General features: G+C 46.5%; 1 protein-coding gene across 6 annotated transcripts in view; it reads right to left on the minus strand.

The window, feature by feature from the left end:
• KANSL3 (KAT8 regulatory NSL complex subunit 3) overlaps positions 1-26894 on the minus strand; it is a 331289-nt gene that overhangs the window by 87855 nt on the left and 216540 nt on the right. For all 6 annotated transcript variants that reach the window (XM_029604292.1, XM_029604291.1, XM_029604289.1 and 3 more), the window contains one exon: positions 14348-14426. In XM_029604292.1, the coding sequence (XP_029460152.1) occupies positions 14348-14426 (79 nt within the window). The remainder of the gene's footprint in view (positions 1-14347; positions 14427-26894) is intronic.

Genomic DNA, 26894 nt, shown 5'->3' on the forward strand with positions numbered 1-26894 from the left:
CTGATATAAGACTTCAAATAAAGCAGGCCCTGCATGAATTGGACAACCAAAGGCTATAGAGAGACAGGTCTATCTTCTACATGTTGGTGATAGGCACAGATTACATTGAGTTGCATTTTTACTGAGCTGGTCTTCAGTCCCAACTTGAATAGATGTAGAAGGTAATCAAGCAGTTTTTGTGCATAGCTGAAGAAAGTGTCTAAGGCTTTAGTCCATAGGATTTCCTGGAGAACTCTTTGCTTGAAGCTAAAAGAACATGAGACATATTCTCTGAAAGATATAGAGGTTGCAGAGAGTTATCCTTTCAATATATAGGCTATGAAAACCAGGGACCTGATGTTGGGATGGTGCATCCGCCTTCGATCCTGAATGACAGTATATAAAACTCAACAAATAAATAAATAAATGATGAGCTGGGAAATTCCCCAGTCTGATCAGAACTCTGATGGACATCTTTTCTTAGGAGTGGGAACCAAACCTGTCTCAGCTAAAAGTGGGCTATGAAAATCATGGTTCTTCTGCCTTATCTTAGCTTCAATGGTATTTGTAACAAGCGTAATCAGAGGATTCGTGTGCAGCAGGCCTTTGCTCCAGGAACAGAAGAGGATCTTCTTGTTCTGAGGAGATGCAAAGAGATCTACCACAAGTGTGCCCCACTCACAGAATATCTGGTTTCCTACTCCCCAATCCAGGAACCATTCATGGCATTCTAGGACCTGACTCAATCTGTAGTAAGGACATTCACGTTGTCTGTCAGATATGTGCCTCTCAGGACCATCCATTAAGAGATGGCCCAGTCCCATTTCTGGACAGTCTCTTAACCCAGAAGGTATGATATTGTTCCCTCCCTGATTGTTGATGTAAATATTGCTATTTGGTTGTCCACTGGACCAGATTTACTTTGTTGTCCAACAGATCTTAGAAAGCCTTCAAAGCATGCCAAACTGCCCTTGGCTCTAGGAAGTTTATTTGATGAAGCTTTTTCTGAGCAGATCAAAAGCCTTGGGTGCAAAGCCCCTCTACATGGGCTCCTCACCCCAGTTGGATGCATCCATGGTCAGTGCAATTTGGACAAGAGGATTTTGAAAGGCTATGCTTCTGGTCAGATTGGAATTGATTTGCCACCAGGACAGGGGGTCCTTCAACGTTTGTGTGATGCAGATACTGTCCCGAAGATCATGAGTGTCTGAAATCACTATGATCTGAAGGTCCCCTGAGAACTCCTTATATGAGAACAATAGAAATTGCCATGCTGGGTCAGACCAAGAGTCCATCAAGTCCAGCATTCTGTTTCCAATAGAGGCCAAACCAGGCCACAAGAACCTGGCAATTATCCAAACACTAAGATCCCATGCTACTGATGCAATTAATAGCAGTGGCTATTCCCTAAGTAAAATTGATTAATAGCCATTAATGGACTTCTCCTCCAAGAACTTATCCAAACCTTTTATGAACCCAGCTACACTAACTGCACTAACCACATCCTCTGGCAACAAATTCCAGAGATTTATTGTGCGTTGAGTGAAAAAGAATTTTCTCAGATTAGTATTAAATATGCTACTTGCTAACTTCATGGAATGTCCCCTAGTCCTTCTATTATTCGAAAGTGTAAATAACCGAGTCACATCTACTCGTTCAAGACCTCTCATGATCTTAAAGACCTCTATCATATTCACCCTCAGCCGTCTCTTCTCCAAGCTGAATAGTCCTAACCTCTTCAGCCTTTCCTCATAGGGGAGCTGTTCCATCCCCTTTATCATTTTGGTTGCCCTTCTCTGTACCTTCTCCATCGCAACTATATCTTTTTTGAGATGCGGCAACCAGAACACAGTATTCAAAGTGTAGTCTCACCATGGAGCGATATAGAGGCATTATGACATTTTCCGTTTTATTAACCATTCCCTTCCTAATAATTCCTAACATTCTGTTTGCTTTTTTGACTGCTGTAACACACTGAGCCGACGATTTTAAAGTATTATCCACTATGATGCCTAGATCTTTTTCCTGGGTGGTAGTTCCTAATATGGAACCTAACAACGTGTAACTACAGCAAGGGTTATTTTTCCCTATATGCAACACCTTGCACTTGTCCACATTAAATTTCATCTGCCATTTGGATGCCCAATCTTCCATTCTTGCAAGGTCCTCCTGTAATGTATCACAGTCTGCTTGTGATTTAACTACTCTGAATAATTTTGTATTATCCGCAAATTTGATAACGTCACTCGTTGTATTCCTTTCCAGATCATTTATATATATATATTGAAAAGCACCAGTCCAAGTACAGATCCCTGAGGCACTCCACTGTTTACCCTTTTCCACTGAGAAAATTGACCTTTTAGTCCTACTCTCTGTTTCCTGTCTTTTAACCAGTTTGTAATCCATGAAAGGACATCACCTTCTATCCCATGGCTTTTTAGTTTTCGTAGAAGCCTCTCATGAGGGACTTTGTCAAACGCCTTCTGAAAATCCAAATACACTACATCTACCGGTTCACCTTTATCCACATGTTTATTAACCCCTTCAAAAAAATGAAGCAGATTTGTTAGGCAAGACTTCCCTTGGGTAAATCCGTGTTGACTGTGTTCCATTAAATCATGTCTTTCTATATGCTCTACGATTTTGATCTTGAGAATAGTTTCCACTATTTTTCCTGGCATTGAAGTTAGGCTCACTGGTCTATAGTTACCTGGATTGCCCCTGGAGCCTTTTTTAAATATTGGGGTTACATTGACCACCCTCCAGTCTTCAGGTACAATGGATGATTTTAATGATAGCTTACAAATTTTAACTAGTAGATCAGAAATTTCATTTTTTTAGTTCATTTAGTGCCCTAGGATGCATTCCATCCGGTCCAGGTCATTTGCTACTCTTTAGTTTGTCAATTTGGCCTACTACATCTTCCAGGTTCACAGTGATGTCCCAAGGGAGTAATATGCACTGCTGATGCCATAAACCCCAACAACTTCAACATGCCCCACACCAATGCCTGCTGACTCACTTGAATCCTCTCCACTGTGGATATCAATGTGATACCCCTCTGTTGTGGAAGAAAAGCAGTGCTTTAATAAACTCCAACTGAGATAACAGGCTCAAATGGGACATGGAGTAGCTGATAGCAAACCTTAGTAACTCCAACACTCAAATGATTTTGCACATCATTTCTGTGGCACCCACCATGTGCTCTTAACCAGCCAACTGTCCATGTAAGAGAATAGGTGCACTCTTCATTTGCACAGATATGCCACCACCATGGCGAAACATTTTGTGAAAACACATGGGGCTAATGCTTAGTCAAAAAGGCAGCACTCAATACTGGAGGTGATATCTCAATTGAGATCGAATGTCGGTATATAAAAATAATAAATAATAATAACAATGATCTCTTACTACATATCTGAGATATTTTCTGTGACCTGGAAATCTCTCTATGTGAGTGTAAATATCCTTGAGATTTGAGATGCATAGCCCTCGATAACCCTTCAAAAACTTGTTGAAGGTCCTTAGGTCTAGGACGGGATGGGATGGAGTCCTTCTGTTTTCTTTGGAATCAGGAAGTACATGGAATAGAATCCCTGCCCTTTTTCCCCTGATGGAACAGACTTGACTACATTGTTCTCTAAGAGGGATGAGAGCTCCTTCTGTAGCAATTCCTGATGCGGAGACGTCCCCAAGCTGTGTTTGGTGGCCAATTCGGGCAGACACTCAATAGATATAATCTGTACCCTTTCTTTATTATGCTGAGGATTCACAAGTCTGAGGTTACACTGGGCCAATAGTAAAACCTCAGCCTGTCTCTGACAGGGAGGTCCTCTGATACGGGTACTGGGATCCAGGCTATGTGATCCAGTCAAAACCCTGTTCCAGGTTTTGGTTGGGCCTCTGTTGCCTCAGATGGGCACAACGAGCCTGTTGTGCATGGCTCCAAAGGGTGTAGGATTATATCTCCTTGATTGGAAGAAGTGTCTCCTCGATCCCATATTCTGATACCGCCTGACAGAGGAGGGCAGGTCTGGAACGGCTATAGAAAGCTGCTGAAGCATTGCACAGTGTTCACAATCTATGCCACTGCTTCTTTCACCCTTTCTCTGAATTTATTCTCTCTAGTGCATGGCACGCCTACTAGTCTTTCCTGGACCTTAGTTGGTCGCCCACAGCCAGTCAAGTTCATAGGTTCCATTCTCCACAGCAGAGGCTCTTGATTCTGTCTCAAACACATCAAAGGTTGACCTGACTATATATATGTTTTCTATCACTTCATTCCCTTCTCCACCAGTGACATGAGGTTGTGCTGCTTCTGATGAAGCTGCTCAGCTACATCTTGCATCTGCTGGCCCATAAAGAGCCGGGAAATAGTTATATGTGCATCAAGTAGAGCTCTCTGAAACTCCTTTCTCCCAAGAGTATTCATTTTTCTGGAACTCTTCCACAAGGGCATCAAAGCATGTGTTCTAGTCCTCGTGGCACTCTTGAGAGAGGATTCAACCACCACAGATTGGTTCGGTAGCTACCTCTTTTCGAATCCAGGAGCTTTTGGATGAGCTAACTCACATCTGCCTTCTTGTTTATAGGAGCCATGGAGAGGAGGCTTCTCCACACCATCATCTCACCTCCTGAAAACTATTCCATCTAAGCTGTATGAATGTGCGCAAGCACAGAGCAAAACATAGTGCCCATAATAAATCCTGATATTATTTGTATTATACTGTCTTGTAGTGAACAGATATGAACTCAGCTTTATAAAAAATTGCACACATAGCCTTTCAAAAATTAGAGGCAACATTACTCCTGAAGGATTTCATGTACTGGGATTGCTGTGATCTCCTTAGGAAGCTCCATGAACTATAGGATGTCCAGCATTTTGTTTCTGGACTTATTATCCTTCAGTAAAGGAAATGGAATGCCCTCTGCCATCCTCTGCACAAATCCAGCAAAGGGGAGGTCCTTCAGTGGGGCCTTCCTTCTCTCTGGTGGTGCCATAGATCTGTAACTGCACCCCCAGGAGTTCTCAGAGTCAGAACCTAACTGGTACACCAGTGACAAAGACCCACGTTGTTCCCATTTCACAAACATGACCTCAGAAAGGGGAGCACTTGTCTATTGAACTTAGAACCCAAGGAGCTTCAGTGCCTTTGGGAAGCTTCCGCCCCCCCTAATGGACTGGAGATCATCATTGGTACAGCCACCAACACCACAGATTCCCCTCTGGGAACCAGAATCAGTACAGATGCCAGTATAAAGCTGCCAAGCAGTTGTAAGGACTCAATCAGTGGCCGGACATCAGCATCAACACAGATGCTCTTGTCGCCGAGTCACTGATGTTCACATCGCTTTATCCAAGGCCTGCTGGATCTTCCTGTCCAGCTCCTCCTCAAACTTTGCAGATGCCAACACTGACTGGGAAGCAGAAGTGGTGGCCACATCTTCCTGGGAAATCAGGTTTATCAATGGCAAACACCAGGACCCCTGATGACTGCAGCAATTCCTGGGAAATGGCAGACTATGGCCTCTCTCCACAATCCTTCTCCATGCTCAATGTCAAGGGGGTTCGATACTGTGCCCCTCCCCCCAAATGTTGATGCATCACTAGCGTCTGGTGGAGCTCCCGGATCCATCGATGTTGATACCTCCAGTAAGTTGGTCTTATGGTACCCAAAGTGTTTTTCCATAAGTTTCAACCAGGACCAGTGCTCTCTGGGACGTCATGGTTGCGCAACAACATCCCATGATATTATGCGATGCCCCCAAGCACAAGACACACCTAACATGGGGGATCCATGATAGATATGACCCTATCACACAGGGGGTAATATTTACTGCCTCTGGTCTGCTTATCCATGACCAGAGGAAAAATTAAGGCAGCAACTCTACCAACTCACTGATAGCAAGCAATCAGTGAACCATCCGGGTGCAAAAACAAAAGGAAATTTACAAAAATGACTAAAAAACACACTTAAGGACACTAAAGAGGTAAAAAAAAAAAAAAAGACAAGCCCTCTAGCAAATGATTCTTGTCCAAAATAAGGACTGGAAAATCCTCAAAAAAGCAGGAGAGTGAAGGTCTGCGACCAGTGGGCTCTGCGGAAAAGAAGAGATTGAAGAGGTCCCATATGGACATGTGGCATGATGGTACATGCTCAGTGAAGCACAGTCAAAGTTCTAGAAACTTTGACATAAAAATTCCAGATTAGGTTCCATCTGATATCATCACCCACATCATGTGAGGAATGCCATCCTGCTTGCCATCAGAGAATCAGTTTGATGATGGAGTGTTTGTTACATAGAACCTAGCTAGTACCAGTCATTTTATGTTTTGGGTCAGGAAGGAAAAGAAGATTGTTATGCCAGGGGGTAGAGGGAAGGTAAGGCAATTATACCAGGGTTTGGGGCACGGGACAGGAAAGATAATTAAGCTAGGCGGTTGTGAGAGGTGCAAGATGATTAAACCAGAGAGGTAGAGGGAAGGGAACGTGATGGCGTGCCATGATGAAGTGAACCTAGTGCCAGAAGCTCTATGACACAAAAAAAGATTGAGAATCACTGCTCCTGCCATCACCTTATCACACTGTTTTGCTACCTTATGATTATCAGGTATCACACCTCAACTCTTTCCCCAAATGGGTGCAAATCAGTATCTCACCCTGCATTATAAACTGCTCCCTTGGATTTCTCCACCCCAAATGCATAATTGTGCACTTTTTTACATAGAATCTTAACTGCCAAGCATTTGACCACTCCTCGAGTTTACTTAGATAAATTCTTATTCTGACTACTCTCTCAGGATTGTCCATGTTGATGCAGATCTTAAGGTCATCTGCAAAAAGTCCAGCTTTTCCCTCTATTCCCTTCACATAACTACTCACAGATATTGAACAGAACCCGTCCGACGACAGGTCCCCGAGGCATTCTGCCAATTGCTTTTCTTTCCTTAGAGTGAATTTCCATTTAACACTACTCTCTGTGGTCTATCACTCAAACAGTTTCTAATTCAATCCATCACATCATGGCCTACCTCAAGCTGTTCAGTTTATTTATGAGCCTATTTGGGACAGTATTAAAAGCTTTGCTGAAATCCAAGTACACAAAAGACAGACAACTGGGCAGATTGGATGAGCTATAAGGTGCTTGTCTATCAACTATATTAGTATTGGCGAATAGAGGGGAATATTAAAATAAGAAATTTTCATGTACATTATTCCTAGATACACTTTAACACTCTCTCACCCAAAATTGGAATTAGCTGAAAAGATTCCAAACCCAACTAACAAAATCTCCCCAATACATCACCTTAGGCCTTCTCATATTCCAGGACGACTCAAATGTGACTCTCTCAGTTTTTGTGTGAGGCAGTAGAAAACTATTAAATTGATAAAGGAACCAGGGCAAGGGGTCCCCACAGTAATCGAAATGTAAATATGCTCAGTATCAACAATGGAACCTGGATTGGCACATCCACCAAAGTATTCAGAAGCATCAAAGCATATGGCGTATGTATACTCTTAGTGAAAATGGAGAAACTACTCACCTGATAATTTCATTTTCCTTAGTGTAGACAGATAGACTCAGGACCAATGGGTTATATGCTCCCCTGCTAGCAGATGGAGACAGGGTCAAGTTTCAAAGCTGACATCACCCTAGATATACCCCTGCAGTGACCTCAGCCCTTCAGTATTCACTTCAAAAGTCATTGTGGACATACTACTGAAAAACTTAATTAAGACTTGATTAAAACCAACTTGACTAAAAACAGATAACCGTAACTGTACTCCAACACACGCTGAATCCCAGCAAGATTCTAGATGCCGTGATCTAGGGATTGGACAAGGGCTTACCCATAATCTCTTGGAATCAATATTCATTCCATGGGCGATTCTTTGGCACCGCTCTTGGGCAGCCATGGGTGAGATGCTGAGTCCGTCTGTCTACACTAAGGAAAACAAAATTATTAGGTAAGTAATTTCTCCATTTCCTAACGTGTAGCTAGATGGACTCAGGACCAATGGGATGTACAAAAGCAACTCCCAATGAAGCTGGGAGGCTGCCTGTGGTCCGGTTAACACCAGCCTTGCAAAGGATGCATCTTCTCAGGCCTGAACGTCCAGGCCTTAGAACCTGGAGAAGGTGTGTAAGGAGGACCATGTCGCCGCTCGGCAGATGTCGACGGGAGACAGCAGTCTACCTTCTGCCCAGGAGACTGCAGAGTCCTAGTGGAATGAGCTTTAATCTGAAAGGGTAATTGCTTTCCTGCCTCCACATAGGCTCCCATGACCATCTCCTTGATCCAGTGAGCTATGGTAGCCCGAAAAGCTGGTTCGTCCTGCCTCCTCCACTGTGAAGAACAAAGAAGTGGTCCATCTTGTGGACTGGTTCTGAAATATCCAGATACAACACCAAAAGCCTACAGACATTTAAATGGCAGAAGAGGCGGTATTCTTATGCGTCCTTGTGCCCATCTAGGGATGGCAACGAAACGGACTGATTCAAATGAAACTCCAAGACTACCTTGGGCAAGAAGGATGGAAAGGTACAAAGTTGTAACACTCCTGGAGTCATCCGGAGAAATGGTTCCCGATATGACAATGCCTGAAGTTCAGAGACGCGACGAGCTGAGCACATAGCCATCAGGAACACCGTTTTCAGGTTTACCAAGCACAAGGAAAGACTGTGCAGCAGCTAAAAGGCGGGCCCTGCCCAAAACTCCAATACTAGAATAAGATTCCACAAGGGAAAAAGCCACCGTATGGTTGGCCAGAGATGCTTTACCCCTGTCAGAAAATGGGCCATGTCCAGATGAGCCGACAAGTAGGTTACATTCACCTTGCCCCTGAAACAGGAGAGAACCACTACCTGGACCTTCAAGGAGTTAAGGGTCAAACCTTTATTCAAGCCGTCCTGTAAAAATTCCAGAATTAGTGGGATTTTGACTGTCTGAGGGGAAACACTGCGTTCCTCCCACCAGGCCTTGAATACTCTCCAGACCCGCCCATATGCTAAGGATGTAGAGAGTAAGGTGGCAATTACTGCTGCCGAATATCCACGCTCTCTCAAGGGCCAAACCATAAGATAGAAGTGAGACGTAACCTTGTTTAGGACCAGTCCCTGCTGAAGCAGGTCCTCTGTGGTGGGAGGCCCGGGGGGTGGGGGGGTGGGGATCTCCACCAGGAGTCTCCGGATGTCCGCATACCACGGACACCTGGGCCAATCTGGAGCTACCAGTTGGACTAATCCCCTATGGCATTTGATTCTGCGAATGACCCTGCCCAGCAGGGGCCATGGAGGGAAGGCGTATAGCAAGTCCTCTTCCGGCCAGGTCTGAACGAGAGCATCGATCTCCAGGGACCACTGATCTCTTCTGCGACTGAAGAATCGGGGAGCCTTCGCATTGTGAGATGCGGCCAGCAGGTCGATGGACAGGAGGCTCCAGCGATCTACCACGAGCTGAAAGGCTTTGGCTGACAAGGCCCATTCTCCTGGATCCAGACTGCTTAGAAAGTCTACTCTGACTTTGTATTTTCCTGTGATGTTGGAGGCCAAGAAAATCTGTAGATGTGTTTTCTCCCATTTCATAAGGACATCTATCTCCTTTGACACTTGCTGGCTCTTGGTCCCCTCTGGCAGTTGATGTAGGCTACTGTTTTTGTGTTGTCCGACATTATGTGGACCGTTTGACCCTGGAGTATGTGGCTGAATTGTAGACATGCCAATCTGACTGCCTGGGCTTCCAAGTGGTTTATGTTCCAGAGTACCTCTTCCTTGGTCCAATGCCCCATGGCCATAAGTTCCTGACAGTGAGCTCCCCGGAGGCTCGCGTCTGTTGAGAGGACCAGCCAGTTCAGCGGGTACAGGGTTACATCCTTTGCCAGGTGAGTTTCTTGCAGCCACCACTGGAGCCGGGAACAAACTTCCATCAGTAGGTGGAGGTGAATCGAGTAGTCTTAAGACAGCGGGTTGAACTTTCAGCAGGGAGCGTTGAAATGGTCACGTGTGCCCTCACCCACGGTACCACCTCCAGGGATGACGCCATTAAACTGTCAGGGCATATCGTGTTTGTCAACCGAGGCACTTGGGACAAACTTCCTTATCCGCATGCTCGAGAGGAAACCTCCAAGGACTGGAAGGGTTTGAGACTGCTTTTGTCCATGTTTACAACCCAACTGAGTTCCTGAAGCAGGGAGGTCACCCTGCCAGTCACCCAGAAACTCTCTTCCAAGGACTTTGCCCAGATAAACCAGTCATCTAAGAATGGGTGCACCAAGATTCCCGTTTTTCTCAGTGTAGCCGCTACAACCACCATAATCATGGAAAATGTTCTGCGGGTGGTGACCAGGCCAAAGGGCAGTGCCAGGAACTGATAAAGGCAGTCCAGTACTGCAAAGTGTAGGAAAGGTTGATGTTCTTGCTGGTTTGGAATATGAAGGTAGGCCTCGGAAAGGTCCAGGGAGGTTAAGAATTCTCCCAGTTTTACGGTCATTATCACAGAGCGCAGATTTCCATGCGGAAATGAATTACTCGATGTCGGTTGACACTCTTGTGGTCTAGGATGGGGCAAAAGGAATCCTCCTTCTGGGGTACGATGAAATAGATGGAATAATTTCCCATATTTTCCTAGGGCGCAGGTACTGGAATTATAGCCCTCAACCTGAGGAGCCTCACACCAAGGTGGACTCCACTGCCTGCTTCTTGTGCTGGGAGTAGCAAGGAGACATCATGAACATGATCCGAAGAGTACTGCAAAATTACAGTGCGTATCCTTCTCATATAACATCCAGTATCCATTTGTCCGAAAATGATCTCGACCCACCATCTCCTCGTCCTGAGGGTGGAGCAGCAAAACTTCATTGGGGGAGGGGGGGGGTTTCAGGATGAATCTCAGCCTAAACCTGCCCCTTTCTTGGGCTGTCGACTCCGAAAGACCTACCAAAAGATCGAGACTTCTGAAATGCTGAGTTTCTGTAGGGCCAAAAGCATTGGGAACCTCTGGATCAACCCCTCATGGGCAAGGGGTGCTGTAACTGCTTTCTCTTATCTTCTGGTAGCCAGGGAACTGGAGATTCACCCCATTTACTGGCCAGCTTCTCCAATTGGCTTCTGAAGAGGAGTGATCCCTTAAAGGGCATCTTTGTGAGGTTTGCCTTAGAGGTTGCGTCTGCTGACCAATTTCACAGCCATAGCTGTCTTCTGGCCACTACCACTGAGGCCACTCCTCTGGCTGAGGTACGGACTAGGTCAGAGCCCACGTCAGCTAAAAAGGTGGCAGCGGGTTCCATAACCTCTCTGGAATTTGCCCCTGAGTCATCCTCCTCCTGAGAGAGGAGCTGGCACGAACAAGCTACCAGTGCACAACAAGAAGCAATCTGTAAGGTCATTGCTATTGCGTCAAAGGCTTGTTTAAGGATGGACTCCATCTGCCTAACGTGCGCATCCTTCAAGGCCATTCCTCGCTCCACTGGGATAGATGTTCGCTTCGAAACAGCGCAGACCAACGCATCTACTTTAAGGAAATGTAGACATTCTCTTGCTGCCGAATCCAGTGCGTATGGAGTTTCTAATGCTTGCCCACCTTTAAAACTCGCTTCAATGGCGTCCCATTCCAGGTCAATCAACTCCTGGATGGCTTCCAGCACTGGAAAATAGCAAGAGGCTTTGCGTACAGAAACCAGAATGGGATTCAACTTTGGTTCTGTCGTAGAGTCCGCCCCAGGAGCTCCCAATATCTTCAGGGTGTGGGAAACCAGCGCTGGCATTTCATCTCTATGGAAAACACACAACATGGTCTGATATGGTTCTAAACCAGGTGGGATTTCCCCAACTTCCAAAGAATCTGGATCCCCTTTTTCATCCGAGCTGTCCGGGTCCCTGCCAGGGATACCCTTGGTGAGGCGAGGCATGTCTTGAGGCCTACCAATAGGGCTGGGGTTCTGTCCGGATGGGGCAAGTGAAGCAGACTGTGCCTGTATGAAGGCTTGAAGGCGTGAAAAAATTCCACCCAAAAGAAGGCAGCTGGGTCCATGCCTAGCCCAGGAAGTTCTGGGGTGGGTGCCGCTAGATTTCCCTCTCCCATAGAAGACCCAGCACTGGGATTACTAAGATCCGGGGTACTTCCAGTTAAGGTTGTGGCTGACCCATCCTCTGATTGGGAGAAGCTGGGCTTAGTAAAGTCTGGAGAGGCCAACTCTCCCTGGGCCTCCTCACAGTGCTGACAAGTAAGAATCCAGGTCAGACTGTGTAACCCTAATATCACAAGCAGCACAGAGAGAATGGCGCTTATGTTTCTTTTCTGCCGGAGCCATTAGGGGTGTAAGCTGCCTGTTCAGCCGCTTCGCGCTTAAAAATTTGTGCATAAAACGTTTGGGTGCCTAGGCAGGCTGCGGCAAGGTGCACGCACATCCTGTGCACCTGACTTTACCTAAATTCCTCGCAGAGTTCTGCACGTAAGTACGCGCATGTGTGTGGCATTATGCACACAGCACATGTGCAGAGCCAGCACACACGGCATGTAGTGACACTATGTGGGTAATGGAAGACGCACAAAAATACGCGCGCAAGATGGCACTGCTGCAGCCTATCATGCAGTGTGCCTAGTAAGCCTAAAGGGGGGCCTAGCCTACCAGGGGCCACTCAACCCACTCAGAAGCCCACTTCCCCTTACCCCAACGGGATTGGGAATGACGTTGGTACAGCGTGCTGAGCACGGAGACTAGAGGAAGTCTTACCAAACCCCCTCCAATGTCTCTGAATCGGGAGGAATCCTCTTTGTTTTTTGGGTTTTTTTTAAACTTACCTGGGCTCAGCGCTTACCAGTTGAGTACAGACTCAGTCTCCGGCTGTGGGGAGGGGAGGGCTTTGGCCGTCACCACCATGCTTGGCTTCCTGCACTCGCTGCCTTTCAGCTGCTTCAGTAGCAAAGTCCATGCCGGGAACCGGCTACCGGACCAAGGCACACCTCTGAGAGATCTTGGAAATCTCCTCAGGAATTCTCAACCGGGGAACGGACCTTTAGGTATCACCACAGGAGAGCGGAGCTCAATCTTTCTCCAATTTGAAAGTAGCATTTCTTCTTCTAAAGGGTACAGTGATCCCGATAGGGAAATCACGTCCACATCTGCTAGGAGACCGTGAGCTACTGGAGGGCTGAGGTCACTGCAGGGGTGTATCTAGGGTGACATCAGCTTTGAAACCTAACTCCTACTCCATCTGCTAGCAGGGGAGCATATAACCCATTGGGGTCCTGAGTCCATCTGGCTACATGCTAGGAAAGCTAGATTAAAATACTTTGATTGAGCACCTCCAAAACTGTTCTGGTGGTCATAACATGAAGGTCCTCTGGATTTAGAGAGTTCACCATAATACCAGGTCAGCTGGCGAGGACTTCATTTAAGCCTAGAATTTCACCACTTTGGATCCAGGGCAGTTCACAATCAATAATGGAAGGTAGTTTTTCCAACAAGAGCCACTCAGAATATGGGGAATCTCCACTAGGTCCAAATTTTTGAATCACATGCTGAAAGTATTGAACATTAAAGTTTTGGTCAACAATGTGATGCATTTATTCCTTAACTTATGTATTGAGTCCTTCAAAGAACTTGATTTTTGGAGCTGTTCAAGCCCTTATTCTTAGCTCTAGTTTTCTGTCAAAGTGCTGAAGCATCCTAGAACTATTTCAACAGGGTTTGACAGCCAGCAGATCTCTTAATGGATTCCAGAGCCTTTTTTCCAGGCCTAGGGCTAGGCTACTTTTCAACAAAGCAGTGTAGAACCCTAACAATCAAGCCTCAACAGATTGAGACGACTCTTCTAGCAGATCCTGCAATCAAATATTGGCTTGCTAGCAAGCTCTTTTAGCAGATATTATAGTACCCCATGAGGAAACAATGCACACTTGAGAGAAATATTAAAATGAATAAAAGCACAGAAATAATGAAAAAATGAAGCTTGATACTGGAGATACAAATGATTAAAGAGAAGCCTGTAAAGTGGCTAAAGCAAAAACATTTGCTGAAAAAGGAAAACAAGCCAATAAATGCCAACAGAATAAACATAGAACAAAACATGCAAAGAAGAGAGGAGAAAGGAAAAGTGTCAGGTGATTCTTCCGCAATACTGCAAAATGAAGAAGGTTTGGCTTTCAATAATTGTGATGCAATTTAGTGGTGCAAGAACTTTGCTGAAGAGCTGGCATTTGGGAGAGGTGCCTTATAATGAAGCCCCATCTGTGGGACTGTGTTATATATTCTTATCTTCGCAACACATTTTAAGGGAGGTGACATTAGAAGCGCTAACACATCTCAATCATGGAGGTAGGGGCAGAGAAAGTAAAGAAGGAGTCAGTAAAAGCACAAGTACTTACTTGGAAGTAGTAAGTAACCCAGTCAGCTCCTTAGCACCTGGCTGGGCTACACTTACTGACATGGGCTTCCCAGCTGTACCTACACAACACAAGAATGGGCACATTTCACTATACAGAAGTGAAGTGGTATTTCTAGAAGCAGCAGCCATTTTTTATAAATATCTTCTAGGTTCATTATTAAACAGTATAGTGAGCTGTTATAAACTTTTTCTATCGCTATTAAAGTAACACACCAAACTAATATACTACACAATATGGACATGCTGGGTAAACTTTTTCTGTGCTGGACTCCATCTGATGATGTCACCCATGTGTGAGGACTAACATCCTACTGTCCTTGGAGAACACACCATACTACATATACTTCTATCTGTTACAGCAGAACACCATGATAAGGTTCAGGGATGTGGGATGAAAGAGGAAAGAGGGAAAAGATGATAGGATGAGGTGGGGAAATATGAAAGAGATGGAAGTAGTTTGATTTTTATTTAATTTGTGCCTTTTCATTGGAAGTTCAAGGTGTGCTACATTCAGGTATTGTAGGTATTTCCCTATCCCCAGAGAGCTTACAATCTAAGGCTTAAGATTTACTAAGCCGCAATATGTCTAACACACATGTTAAACAATGTTTAATATGCAATAAATGTTATTTATTGTGTGATATAACCATATTGTAGCAATTTCACATGATATTTTGGCTTTAAACCTGTCCTTATTATAAGCTGCTTTGCAGGAGATATGCATACATGAATTTTGCAAATCAATACAAAGCAACTCTTGCACAGTGAAACCTATACAAATAAAATAATATGGCTGACTTAGAAAAAAAATGTTAACCATGCTATTTTAATGAACTTTCAGGAGGTGTAGTTAAAACACTGCAGGATCATTGGGACGCACATTGTGCATCCTCATGGCCGTACAATGCTTCTTAAAGGGCCAGACAGCCCAAAACTAAACCTCTACGAAAGTGTCATATCACCAACAACCAACCCCAGGGGTCTTGCGAGACTCCCCACCCAAACTCCTGCCTATTTGGTTAGACATTGACCTAAACTACAAAAAACACATCGCTACAAAAATAAAAGAAGGCTTCTACAAACTTCAAATATTAAAACATCTAAAACCTCTGCTTCACCCCCACAATTTCAAAACCGTCCTACAAGCCCTCTTATTTTCCAGTCTGGATTACTGCAACTCCCTTTTGATTGGCCTTCCTAAATCTTCTTTGAGACCCCTACAGCTCCTTCAGAACGCTGCAGCCAGAGTACTAACAGGTAAAAGAAAAACCGATCACATTACACCTGTTCTCAATCAATTACAATGGCTCCCTATTGAAAAAAGAGTAGAATTCAAAGTTCTCTCTATTCTTCACAATGATATATACTAAGCCGATTACTCCACCTTTGATGACATCATTCACTTACATTGCTCTCAACGAACAACAAGAACGACTAGTAAAATCCAACTTGTGATTCCCTCACTCCCACAGGCCAAATTATCCTCCACCAGAAACAGAGCCCTTTCCATTATTGGCCCTAAACTTTGGAATTCATTACCTCATTTCCTCACCAATCAAGAAAACTTAAAATCATTCAAAAAAGACCTAAAATCCTGGCTACTCAGCCAATCTTTTAAAGACTGCACTCATGAACTTATAGTACATTAACATAGCCTGCTATCTTTCAAAATCTCCTTCAATCAATCTCCCTGTTTCATGATGCAGATGTCCTCTGTTTTTCATTGTTCCCAGATATCTCTGTTCACCTACTCAGGGTTTCCACCCTGTGTTATCCTGTTATACTCATTCTCCTTGTTATGTCTTTGCTCATCATTGTTAATTTTTGATATTTTTAAATTTCAAACATCGTTCAATGTAACAAGTTGTTCTGTATGTAAACCGGAGTGAAGGCAACTCTGCTATACCTCGGTATATAAAAAAAATGCTAAATAAATAAATAAATAAAATATTGAGGTGGCATCAAGTCAATGAATTTAAAACAAAAAGAAAAAAAGATTTTAAATCATACAGCAATGCTCCACCCCTTTTGTTCCAAATCCCCCACCTGGCAACCTCTCTACCAGGCATCCAATCTCCCCTCTCAGCCCCCCTCCAGAAACCATGGGGTCTGGGGTTCCTTCTCTCCACCCCCTTACATAAAAAATAGATGCTGGTAGTCTATGGAGTCCCTGGACCTCTCCCCCACCCCTGGAACCTTCCTGTACCTCAAAGAAACAACGCTGGTAGGGAAGTGGAGAATTGGAGCACTTTCTTGCTCCGAACCCGGCTGACGCCAAATGGTGCCAGTCAGCCACTGCTAAATATGTGTATTGTTGACCGTGTAGCTGCTTTGTAGATATCTTGGATGGTTGCTGAATTTACATGTGCCATTGATGCAGTTGCTCGTATTTGATAGCTTTGATTGAAGTCTATGGCAATGTAACAAAGAGATATATAGCTTGCTAACCATTTAAACAGTCTGTTTGTTAACAGGATTCCCTTTTTTTTACTTATATCACAAGATATAAATAGTTGTGTTGATTTCCTATCAGCTTTAGCCAAGGAGAGTAATAGTGCTCTGCTGCAATCTAATGTATGCAAAGTTTGCTATGACTGCAGATGTGCTTTTGATAAAAATGCTGGTAACTTTGATTCAAGCGGAACTGCAAAATAATCTTTGGTAGGAATTTTGGATGAGTCCTGAGCAGTACCCTGTTCTTGAATATCTGGTTATAAGGGGGGGGGGGGGGGGGGGGGGTTAGTGCAGTTAGTGTAGCTGGGTTCAAAAAAGGTTTGAATAAGTTCTTGGAGGAGAAGTCCATTAACAGCTATTAATCAAGTTTACTTAGGGAATAGCCACTGCTATTAATTGCATCAGTAGCATGGGATCTTCTTAGTGTTTGGGTAATTGCCAGGTTCTTGTGGCCTGGTTTTGGCCTCTGTTGGAAACAGGATGCTGGGCTTGATGGACCCTTGGTCTGACCCAGCATGGCAATTTCTTATGTTCTTATGAAAGACTTTGCTAATCTTAAGAGAGCTCCGCCACCTAGTGGCACGAAAGACGTAACCCCCCCCCCCCTTCTCCGAGACAGCATGGCTAATTCAGCTGCTTATCTACATGAAAAAGGTAAATAGCAATTCAATAATAAAGCTATGCATAAATATTTATACAAAGATACTTCCCTCAGAGTCTCCCTTTTGTGAGTTTATGTATCTGGGAATATCGGGAAACGTGGGCTACTGCACACTGTCATTTGCAGTTCTCTTATACTCTCATTTCTTTCTCTAGTCCAGGTTGTGAAAGTTCACTTATTCTATTTAGAATTCACAGTTGCTGCATGACTTCCCAGACAGTTTAGGCACTTGCCTTATCAGTCAGTAGATGTTTCCTATTTTTATTATGATTTGTCACCAAGCAGAATAAGGAAAAAATAAGGAAAATTATTCCTTACCTGCTAATTTTCGTTTCTGTAGTACCACGGATCAGTCCAGACCGTGGGTTATGCTCCCTTCCAGCAGATGGAGACAAAGAAAAACTTGTGGGGCGCCCTCTATTAACCTAGTACGCCCTCTGCGTCCCTTCAGTATTAAGAATATCAAAGCAGAAAATACTACTAACTGGTGAATGGATCAAGCAAAACCAAACTGTTTATGGAACTATATACATGTTATATTTAGGAAATAGAGTTTCTTTAGCCAAAAAACTTGCAAATGGAAAACTCGAACATTCGAGAATCTTTGCATTTTCTTAGTAGCGTCTTTGAGCTGGCTAGCTGTGCTGAAAAAGAAATTACTGCTCAAGACAAAATCATAAGAACCAGTGGGTGGGTGTCTGGACTGATCCGTGGTACTACAGGAATGAAAATTAGCAGGTAAGGAATAATTTTCTTTTCCCTATATGTACCCAGATCAGTCCAGACCGTGGGATGTACCAAAGCTTCCCTAGATAGGATGGGCCCCAGATAGCCCTGCTCAAATGACCTGGTTGCCAAACGAACCCAATCCAGGTGGTTGTAAATTTAAACGATAGTGACGCACAAAAGTGTGCAACGACTTCTTCCAAGTAGCCGCTCTGCAGATTTCCTGAGGAGAGACTGCCTGGCTTTCTGCCCAGGAAGTTGCCTGTGAACGGAGTGAATGCGCTTTAATACCCTCCGGAGAATGCTTACCAGTGCCGATGTATGCGGCAGAGATTGCTTCCTTCAACCAACAAGCTATAGTGGTCTTAGAGGCCTGGTGTCCTCTCTTGGGTCTGCTCCAGAGGACAAACATATGATCCGACAAACGAAAATCATTGGTGACCTCCAGGTAACGAAGTAAAGCGTGCTTAACATTGAGCTGACTAAGCTCTCTGGAGACCTCTTCCTGAAATGCTGGCTGCTCTACCGACTGATTGAGATGGAAGGCTGACACCACCTTCGGGAGAAAAGATGGCACTGTGGTCAGAAAGACACCCAAATCTGTAAAACGAAGATAGGGTTCCCTACAAGAAAAAGCTTGAAGTTCTGATATTCTGCGGGCCGAACAAATAGACACCAGGAAGACAGTCTTCAGAGTTAAATCTTTGGTTCGGCTAGTCAGTCAGAGAGTAGGTTATAATTTTCCCCTAAATGCTTGGTTAAATTAAGAGGTACATTTTTAAGAATGGCGTGGGTGCACATATGCACACATTTGCCGGCACGTACACATGGACACGCCAGTTTTATAAGATATGACATTAAGTGACATTAAGAGAGAAAAAATTCTCACTATGAAGCGGACAAAAAGACTGAGGAAAGAGTGTGCAGCGACGGCAGCATAGGAACTACCATGCATTCTCAGAAAGAACTAATTAAGCTTTCTAAACTAGAGAAACTTCTGAAATCAGCACTATCAAATGATGTCACCCCTCTTGTGCGACTCTTCATGCTTGTCCACAGAGAACACTAAAAACTGTAAGGCACAGAGGAAAGCACTGCCATTTTTTTCACATTTCATTCTTTGGTAAGTCATGTATGTCATATATGGCATGGATTGGGAGGAAGAGAAGGAAATAATCAACATGACTAAAGGGGATACAAGACAGAAGCAGGAGAGAAGAAAGGGAAAGAAGCAACCGGGAGAAAAAAGGAAAAAGATTGGGATGAGCAGAGAAGATGGATTGAAGGATAGGAAAAAAAATAATGAAACAGGCTAGGCTTGGGCTAGAAAAATACAGGGAGAGGGGGTGAGTCTAGGAAGATGAATAAAGGTGGCAATACAGGCAGAAGCAGTGGATAGATATAGGAACACATGATGGAAAGAGAAACAGGAAAACAAAAATATTAGACAGAAAAATTAGAAATATTTGAAGAGAGGAAAAGATAGAGAATGAACTGAGATAAGGCAAAGAAACAAAGGAAAAAGCAGACAGAATAAATCAAACAAGAAATACAAAATGCATCGAGTCTTCCCAGGAAGCAAGCCTGGGCAACTCCAGCCTTTCACTGGCCAAGGGGTGGAGGGCAAACTGCCCCCTTTGACTAAACCCTTTAGTGTTGCTTCTCAGCTACCTTTGGAAAAATATTCAAGCCTCATTAGCCCTAGACAGGAGACAAACTCAAGTGTCATATGCTACTAATAAGCCAGAGGACTAGGTCCTACTGATTTTTTTTTTCTACTCAATTTAGTTCAGCATATGTTTGGAACCAAACTACACTCCTTGACTTGACTATAAGAACATTATTTCTTACCTGCTAATTTTCGTTCCTGTAGTACTAAGGATCAGTCCAGACGGTGGGTTATGTCCCCCGTCCAGCAGATGGAGTCAGAGCAAACTTCTGAGGGTGCTGGCATATAAGCTGGTGCAACCCTCCTAGCCCTCAGTATCGAGAATATCAAAGCCAAGTTAGAAAACTGGACAGACCGAGGAGGATGGATCAAGCATATCCACAAGTCAAACTGTAAAAAACTGTAAAACTGTGAACCAGAACAACTTGCCAAAAGTACTGACAACTGAAACAAATACACTCAGACAATGAGCGCCAAAGAGAAGGCTAAGTAAAAGGACAGGAGAGAGCGACTTCGAGCAGGTATACCCCCAGATCCAATCACGACCAGACAGTTTAGGCACTTGCCTTATCAGTCAGTAGATGTTTCCTATTTTTATTATGATTTGTCACCAAGCAGAATAAGGAAAAAAAAAAAGAAAATTATTCCTTACCTGCTAATTTTCGTTTCTGTAGTACCACGGATCAGTCCAGACCGTGGGTTATGCTCCCTTCCAGCAGATGGAGACAAAGAAAAACTTGTGGGGCGCCCTCTATTAACCTAGTACGCCCTCTGCGTCCCTTCAGTATTAAGAATATCAAAGCAGAAAATACTACTAACTGGTGAATGGATCAAGCAAAACCAAACTGTTTATGGAACTATATACATGTTATCTTTAGGAAATAGAGTTTCTTTAGCCAAAAAACTTGCAAATGGAAAACTCGAACATTCGAGAATCTTTGCATTTTCTTAGTAGCGTCTTTGAGCTGGCCAGCTATGCTGAAAAAGAAATTACTGCTCAAGACAAAATCATAAGAACCAGTGGGTGGGTGTCTGGACTGATCCTTAGTACTACAGGAACGAAAATTAGCAGGTAAGAAATAATTTTCTTTTCCCTGTACGTACTAGGATCAGTCCAGACGGTGGGATGTACCAAAGCTTCCCTAAACCGGGTGGGTCCCTGAGAACCCTGCTCGAATAACCCTGTCCCCAAAGGAGCCTGATTCCGCCACAGGCAAATGGAGCCGGTAGTGTCTGGAAAACGTGTGTAAAGATTTCCAGGTCGCTGCCCTACAGATTTCCTGAACGGAGACGTGCTGCGACTCCGCATTGGAAGTGGCCTGGGCTCTCAGAGAATGAGCCTTGATGCCTATCGGAGGATCCTTTCCGGAGCCGATGTACGCTGAAGCCACCGCTTCCTTGAGCCAGCGCGCAATGGTGGTCTTCGTCGCTTGTTGGCCCCTTCTGTTCCCAGACCAGAGAACAAAAAGATGATCGGAGACACGAAATTCATTCGTCACTTCCAAATAACGTAAAAGAACCCGCTTCACGTCTAGGCGCCGGAGAGATTTAGGGGCGTCCGGTGGGAAGGACGGAAGTTCTACCACCTGGTTCAAGTGAAATGCCGAGACCACCTTGGGCAGGAACGAAGGAACTGTCCGGATGAAGACTCCCGAGTCCGAGAACCGAAGGAAAGGTTCTCTACATGAGAGAGCTTGGAGCTCCGAGATGCGCCTCGCCGAGGCAATGGTCACCAAGAAAATTGTCTTCAGAGTGATATCCTTGAGAGAGGACTGATGCAGGGGCTCGAAAGGAGATTCCGCGAGAGCCCGCAACACTAGATTGAGGTTCCAGGAAGGACAAAGTTGACGCACCGGCGGCCGCAGATGCTTGACTCCCTTCAGGAACCGTGAGATATCCGGATGAGACGAGGGATCAGGCCTTCCCGAGGAGCGAGCCAAGGAGGCCAGCGCAGACACCTGCACTCGCAGGGAATTGTAGGAGAGACCCTTCTCCAGCCCCTCTTGAAGGAACGCCAGGATCTGCTGTCGCGTGGGCACCCCATGCGGAGCACCAGACTTCGAAGACCTTCCACACCTGTACATAAACGACCGAGGTCGAGGTCTTTCGCGCTCTGAGGAGAGTGTCTACCACGGAGACTGCGTAGCCCTCACGCAGGAGACTCCTCCTTTCAAAAGCCAGGCCGCAAGACAGAAGTGTTCCGCCTGATCCGAAAATACCGGACCCTGGTGAAGAAGACGAGGCAGGTGTGAGAGCCGAAGAGGACCGTCTATCGCAATGTTGAGTAGATCTGCGAACCACGGCCGACGCGGCCATTCCGGAGCCACTAGGATTACTGATCCGTGATGCAACTCTATCCTTCTTAGCACCTTGCCCACCAGGGGCCAAGGGGGGGAAGACATAGAGGAGAAGTCGGGACGGCCAAGGAAGAACTAGAGCGTCCACCCCTTCCGCGCCCCGCTCCCTTCTGCGGCTGAAAAACCTTGGAGCCTTGGCGTTGGAGGCGGTTGCCATGAGATCCATTGAGGGTGTCCCCCAGCGCCGCACGATGAGGGCCATCGCATCTTCGGAGAGAGCCCACTCTCTGGGATCCAGGGCCTGACGACTCAGGTAGTCCGCTTGAATGTTGTCCACCCCGGCAATGTGCGAAGCCGCCAGATGGACGAGGAACCGTTCTGCCCATGACATCAGACGAGTGGCTTCGAGGGCCACCTGACGACTCCTGGTGCCCCCTTGCCGATTAATGTAAGCCACCATAGTCGCATTGTCCGAGAGGACGCGAACCGACTGACCCCTGATTAAGGGCAGGAAATGCATGAGCGCCAGACGCACCGCTCTGGTCTCCAGGCGGTTGATCGGCCAGGTCATCTGTTCCTTTGTCCACTGACCCTGAGCCGAGCTCTTGAGGCAGACTGCCCCCCAACCGGACAGGCTGGCATCGGTAGTGACTACTATCCAGTCCGGAGCCTCCAGAGGACAACCCTGGGCCAAGTGTTTGGGGTCCAACCACCACCTCAAGCTGTACCTGGCGGTTGGAGAGAGAGGGATGAGCGCCTGATAATCCCGAGACACTGGCTTCCACCTCGATAGTAGAGACATTTGCAGAGGTCGCAGGTGTGCAAAAGACCAGGGCACGAGATTTATCGTAAATGCCATTGAGCCCAGAATTTGGAGGTAGTCCCGAGCCGTGTGCACCGGAAGAGAGGCAAATTGAACGATCTGGTCCCGCAAGGATTGCGCCTTGTCTGGCCGAAGGAAGACTTTGCCCTGAACTGTGTCGAAGCGTGCCCCCAGAAAATCCAATTGCTGGGAGGGCAGCAGGCTGCTCTTGCTGAAGTTCACCACCCAGCCGAGAGACTGGAGGAAGGTCACCACTCTGTCGACCGCTGACCGACCCTGCGGAAGAGTCTTCGCTCGGATGAGCCAATTGTCCAGGTAAGGATGGACCAAGATGCCTTCCTTCCTGAGCGCGGCTGCCACCACTACCATAACCTTGGTGTAAGTCCTGGGCGCGGTCGCCAGTCCGAAGGGTAGGGCCTGGAACTGAAAATGTTGACTCAAAATCTTGAAGCGGAGAAACCGCCAATGGGCCGGCTGGATCGGTAGCGAGGAGTGGACTGGCCTGGCATCATTGGGAAGGCTTACCAGAGGCTCCCTGAGCCGAGGAGTCCCTGGCGGGTCTGCGACCCCGAAAGGGCCGGGTCCAAGACTGAGACCTCCCGGAGGGTGTCCTGGGTCCTTGTTGCCTAGTACCCCTATAACGCCGCTGTGGGCGTGCGCGATTCCTGGAGCTCAATGAAGATGGACGATAGGACCTCTGGCGGTCTTCGGGCAACCGATGGACCGAATTTTCACCTAGAGATTTGATAATCTGATCGAGGTCCTCGCCGAAAAGAAACCTACCCTTGAAAGGTAGCGCCCCCAGGCTAGATTTGGAGGAAGGGTCCGCTGCCCAGTTTCGCAGCCACAGAAGTCGTCTGGCGGAGACTGCTGACACCATGGTCCTCGCAAGGACCCTCAATAAGTCGTGTAAGGCATCTGCGCCATAGGCTATGACCGCCTCCAGGCGGTCCGCCTGCGCCGCCTCCTCCGGCGGCAACTGCTGCGAGGTGAGGAGCTGTTGGACCCACCGAAGACCGGCTCTCTGAGTTAGGGAACCACAGATGGCGGCTCGGACCCCCAGTGCCGAGACCTCAAAGATCTTCTTGAGGGCGACCTCCAGTTTCCTATCCTGTAGGTCTCGAAGAGCTGTACCCCCTGTGACCGGGATCGTGGTTCTCTTCGTGACGGCGGACACCGCTGAGTCAACCTTAGGGACCTTAAGGAGATCCAGAAAGTCTCCGGGGAGAGGATAGAGCTTGTCCATAGCCCTGCCAACCCGGAGGGACACCTCCGGGGTATCCCATTCTCTCACTAGCAGCTGTAGAAACGAATCATGAATAGGAAAGGTCCTAGCCAGAGGACGCAGGCCCGCCAGCACTGGATCCCCCTTCTTTGTGGCGGAAGCTACGGAGGGAGCCGGGGGAGCCAGGGGCTCAACAGGGGGGTCAAGGTCCAACTCCTGAAGAACATGGGGAATGAGCTCCGCCAATTCCTCCTTACGAAAGATTCGAAGCACCCGAGGGTCATCACATTCCAGGTGGACTGCCAAAGTCGTTTCATCATCCCCCTGGGATGCCGGGTCACCCCCTGGGTCCGGCAGAGGAGACGTCCCTCCCAGGGACAACGGAAGACCCAGTGGCACCCTGGGACACCCCCCCCCGCGCCCCCCGGTACCGCAGCCGCAGTACCTGTGAGCTTTGGGGACTTGGCCGGCGAAGGAACTGCCGCTGACAACCCCCCCCCCGTAGGGTGTAGGCTTTGAAGATAAGCCTGGTGCATGAGCACCACAAAGTCAGCCGAAAATCCTGGAGGCCCCGGGGAGGGGAGGTTAGGGGGTCCCTGGAGAGTCCGCTGGTGGAGGGGAGCGGGCCTGGGTCCGGGATCGGCGGTACCAGCGACACGAAGTCCTCTTGAGTCTCCTCAGGATCGGATCCCACGCTGCTCTCCAGCTCCAAGATGGCCGCCGCTCCCGCCAAAGGAGGGGGCGGGGCACCTCCCCTAGGAGCGCGGCGCTCCGAGCGTGGCGGCGAAATCGTCGGGGGAGCGGCGCTTGTCTCCCCCCCGGGGAGACACCTGCCGCACGGACCTTCCCGCGAGCCGCCCTGTCCCGGGCCGCCGCAGGACGGGCAGCGAGCACGCTGCATCGCGTCGGGCCCGGGCGGGAACGAGGTGCTGTAGTGACGACAAGAGTCGTGCCGCGGGAGGAGCAGGCCTGCCTCGCCCTCGCTCTACTCTTAGTCCTCCCCCCAGGAGCGGCAGGGGAAAGACCTCCCTGCTGCTGCTACCCCGGGGAATTGGCGCGTCGCGGGGCGGCGAGAGGGGGGAGGGAAACTGCGACTCAGGGTAGGGGAGAGGCTGGCCCCACCAGCATCCACCTCCGTACAGCTTGCGATGCTGCAAATAAAAAGACACAAAAACTTACCAAACTTTCCCCCAAACGACTGCCGACGTGAAGGGAAAGCAAGAGAGAGAGAAAGAGAGCGAGAGAGGAGAGGAGAGGGAAATTAAAGAAGAGGCAGTCCAGATAGCAAGAGTTAGGGCGGCAAGCCCAAGCCTCCTCACTACTCAAAATAAAACTCTCCTAATAGTAAATAAAATTTTTTTTTTTTTTTTTTTTACTGCTTGATCCAACCTGAGAAGGAAATATAAGAAAGAAAAGTGTGGAACGGAGCCACTAGCTAGGGGAAGCAACGGGTTCCCCTCCTCACATCTGCAGGAGTCAGAGAGATACTGAGGGCTAGGAGGGTTGCACCAGCTTATATGCCAGCACCCTCAGAAGTTTGCTCTGACTCCATCTGCTGGACGGGGGACATAACCCACCGTCTGGACTGATCCTAGTACGTACAGGGAACAAATTATCTGGCTTGCCTACTTCTGCTTTATAAGCATTTTCTTAAGCCCCAATATAAATGGCTTGTCTCATTCCCTGTGTATCTTGTTACAGCAGGCGCTTGTGATGGGGAGGGCTACCCACCAGTGCTGATCACCTTGTAACAGCTAACATCCAAGGTAAAAAGACAAAAAAAAATTGAAAAAACTGCCTTTGAAACTGAGAAGAGATTTCTGTGGGGAAAGCCATGATTCTGAGTTCCGCCCCCTCCCCTGACATCATCGCAAACGGATCCGGGCAGTTTGAAAGGTGCCAAGCCAGCAGGCGCTGCGCCGAAGGGGTGCGACAAAGGGGCACTCCCCTTTGTGCACCCCTTCGTGCAACCCTTTGTGTTATTTGTTTAATATGCTCCTTGTTATACCTTTTGCTTAATTGTTAAGAACTTTGATTTTGATGATTTTATTTTTGTAATCTCTTAGCCTCAGGTACAAAACTTTTAGATTGTAAGCCCTTTTAGGGGATAGTGAATTACCTATTGTACCTTATTGTAAACCGATGTGATATCTCTTTTTGAAATGAACATCGGTATATAAAAATCGTAAATAAAATAAATAAAAATAAATAACATGAAAATGATTTGATTGACAGTTTGCCAGCTTTCTGCTGACAACCTGTTTTTTTTTTTAGGGACACATTATACTGTTGCCATTTTGTGCACAGCTGTGCTTATTAAGCCAAGATTCACCCCTTTATGTGATATGAGATTCCCTCTGCCTGTATCAGGAGTCTTTCAAGCTGCAATTAGGCAAAGGACTGCTGAAACAGGTTTCTCCCAGCTGTGCATGAGTTCCTGTCATGGTTAGATAGGGCTGTTCCTCCTTACCAGAGACACAAACCTGAGCCCTGCTGCCACTTCCAAGAGAGACGAATGAAGTTTTAATTGACATAAAATAATTTAAAAACCACAGGGAACCGTTATATACATGATTATCCACATATAAAAGATATATATAAAAAATAGATGCTTTAAGAGAAAATAACACTATCATATAAGTAAGGGTGGTAGAGGGAAAACAAGTATAAGT

The sequence above is a fragment of the Rhinatrema bivittatum genome, chromosome 5, assembly GCF_901001135.1.
Source record: "Rhinatrema bivittatum chromosome 5, aRhiBiv1.1, whole genome shotgun sequence".
Lineage (NCBI taxonomy): Eukaryota > Metazoa > Chordata > Amphibia > Gymnophiona > Rhinatrematidae > Rhinatrema > Rhinatrema bivittatum.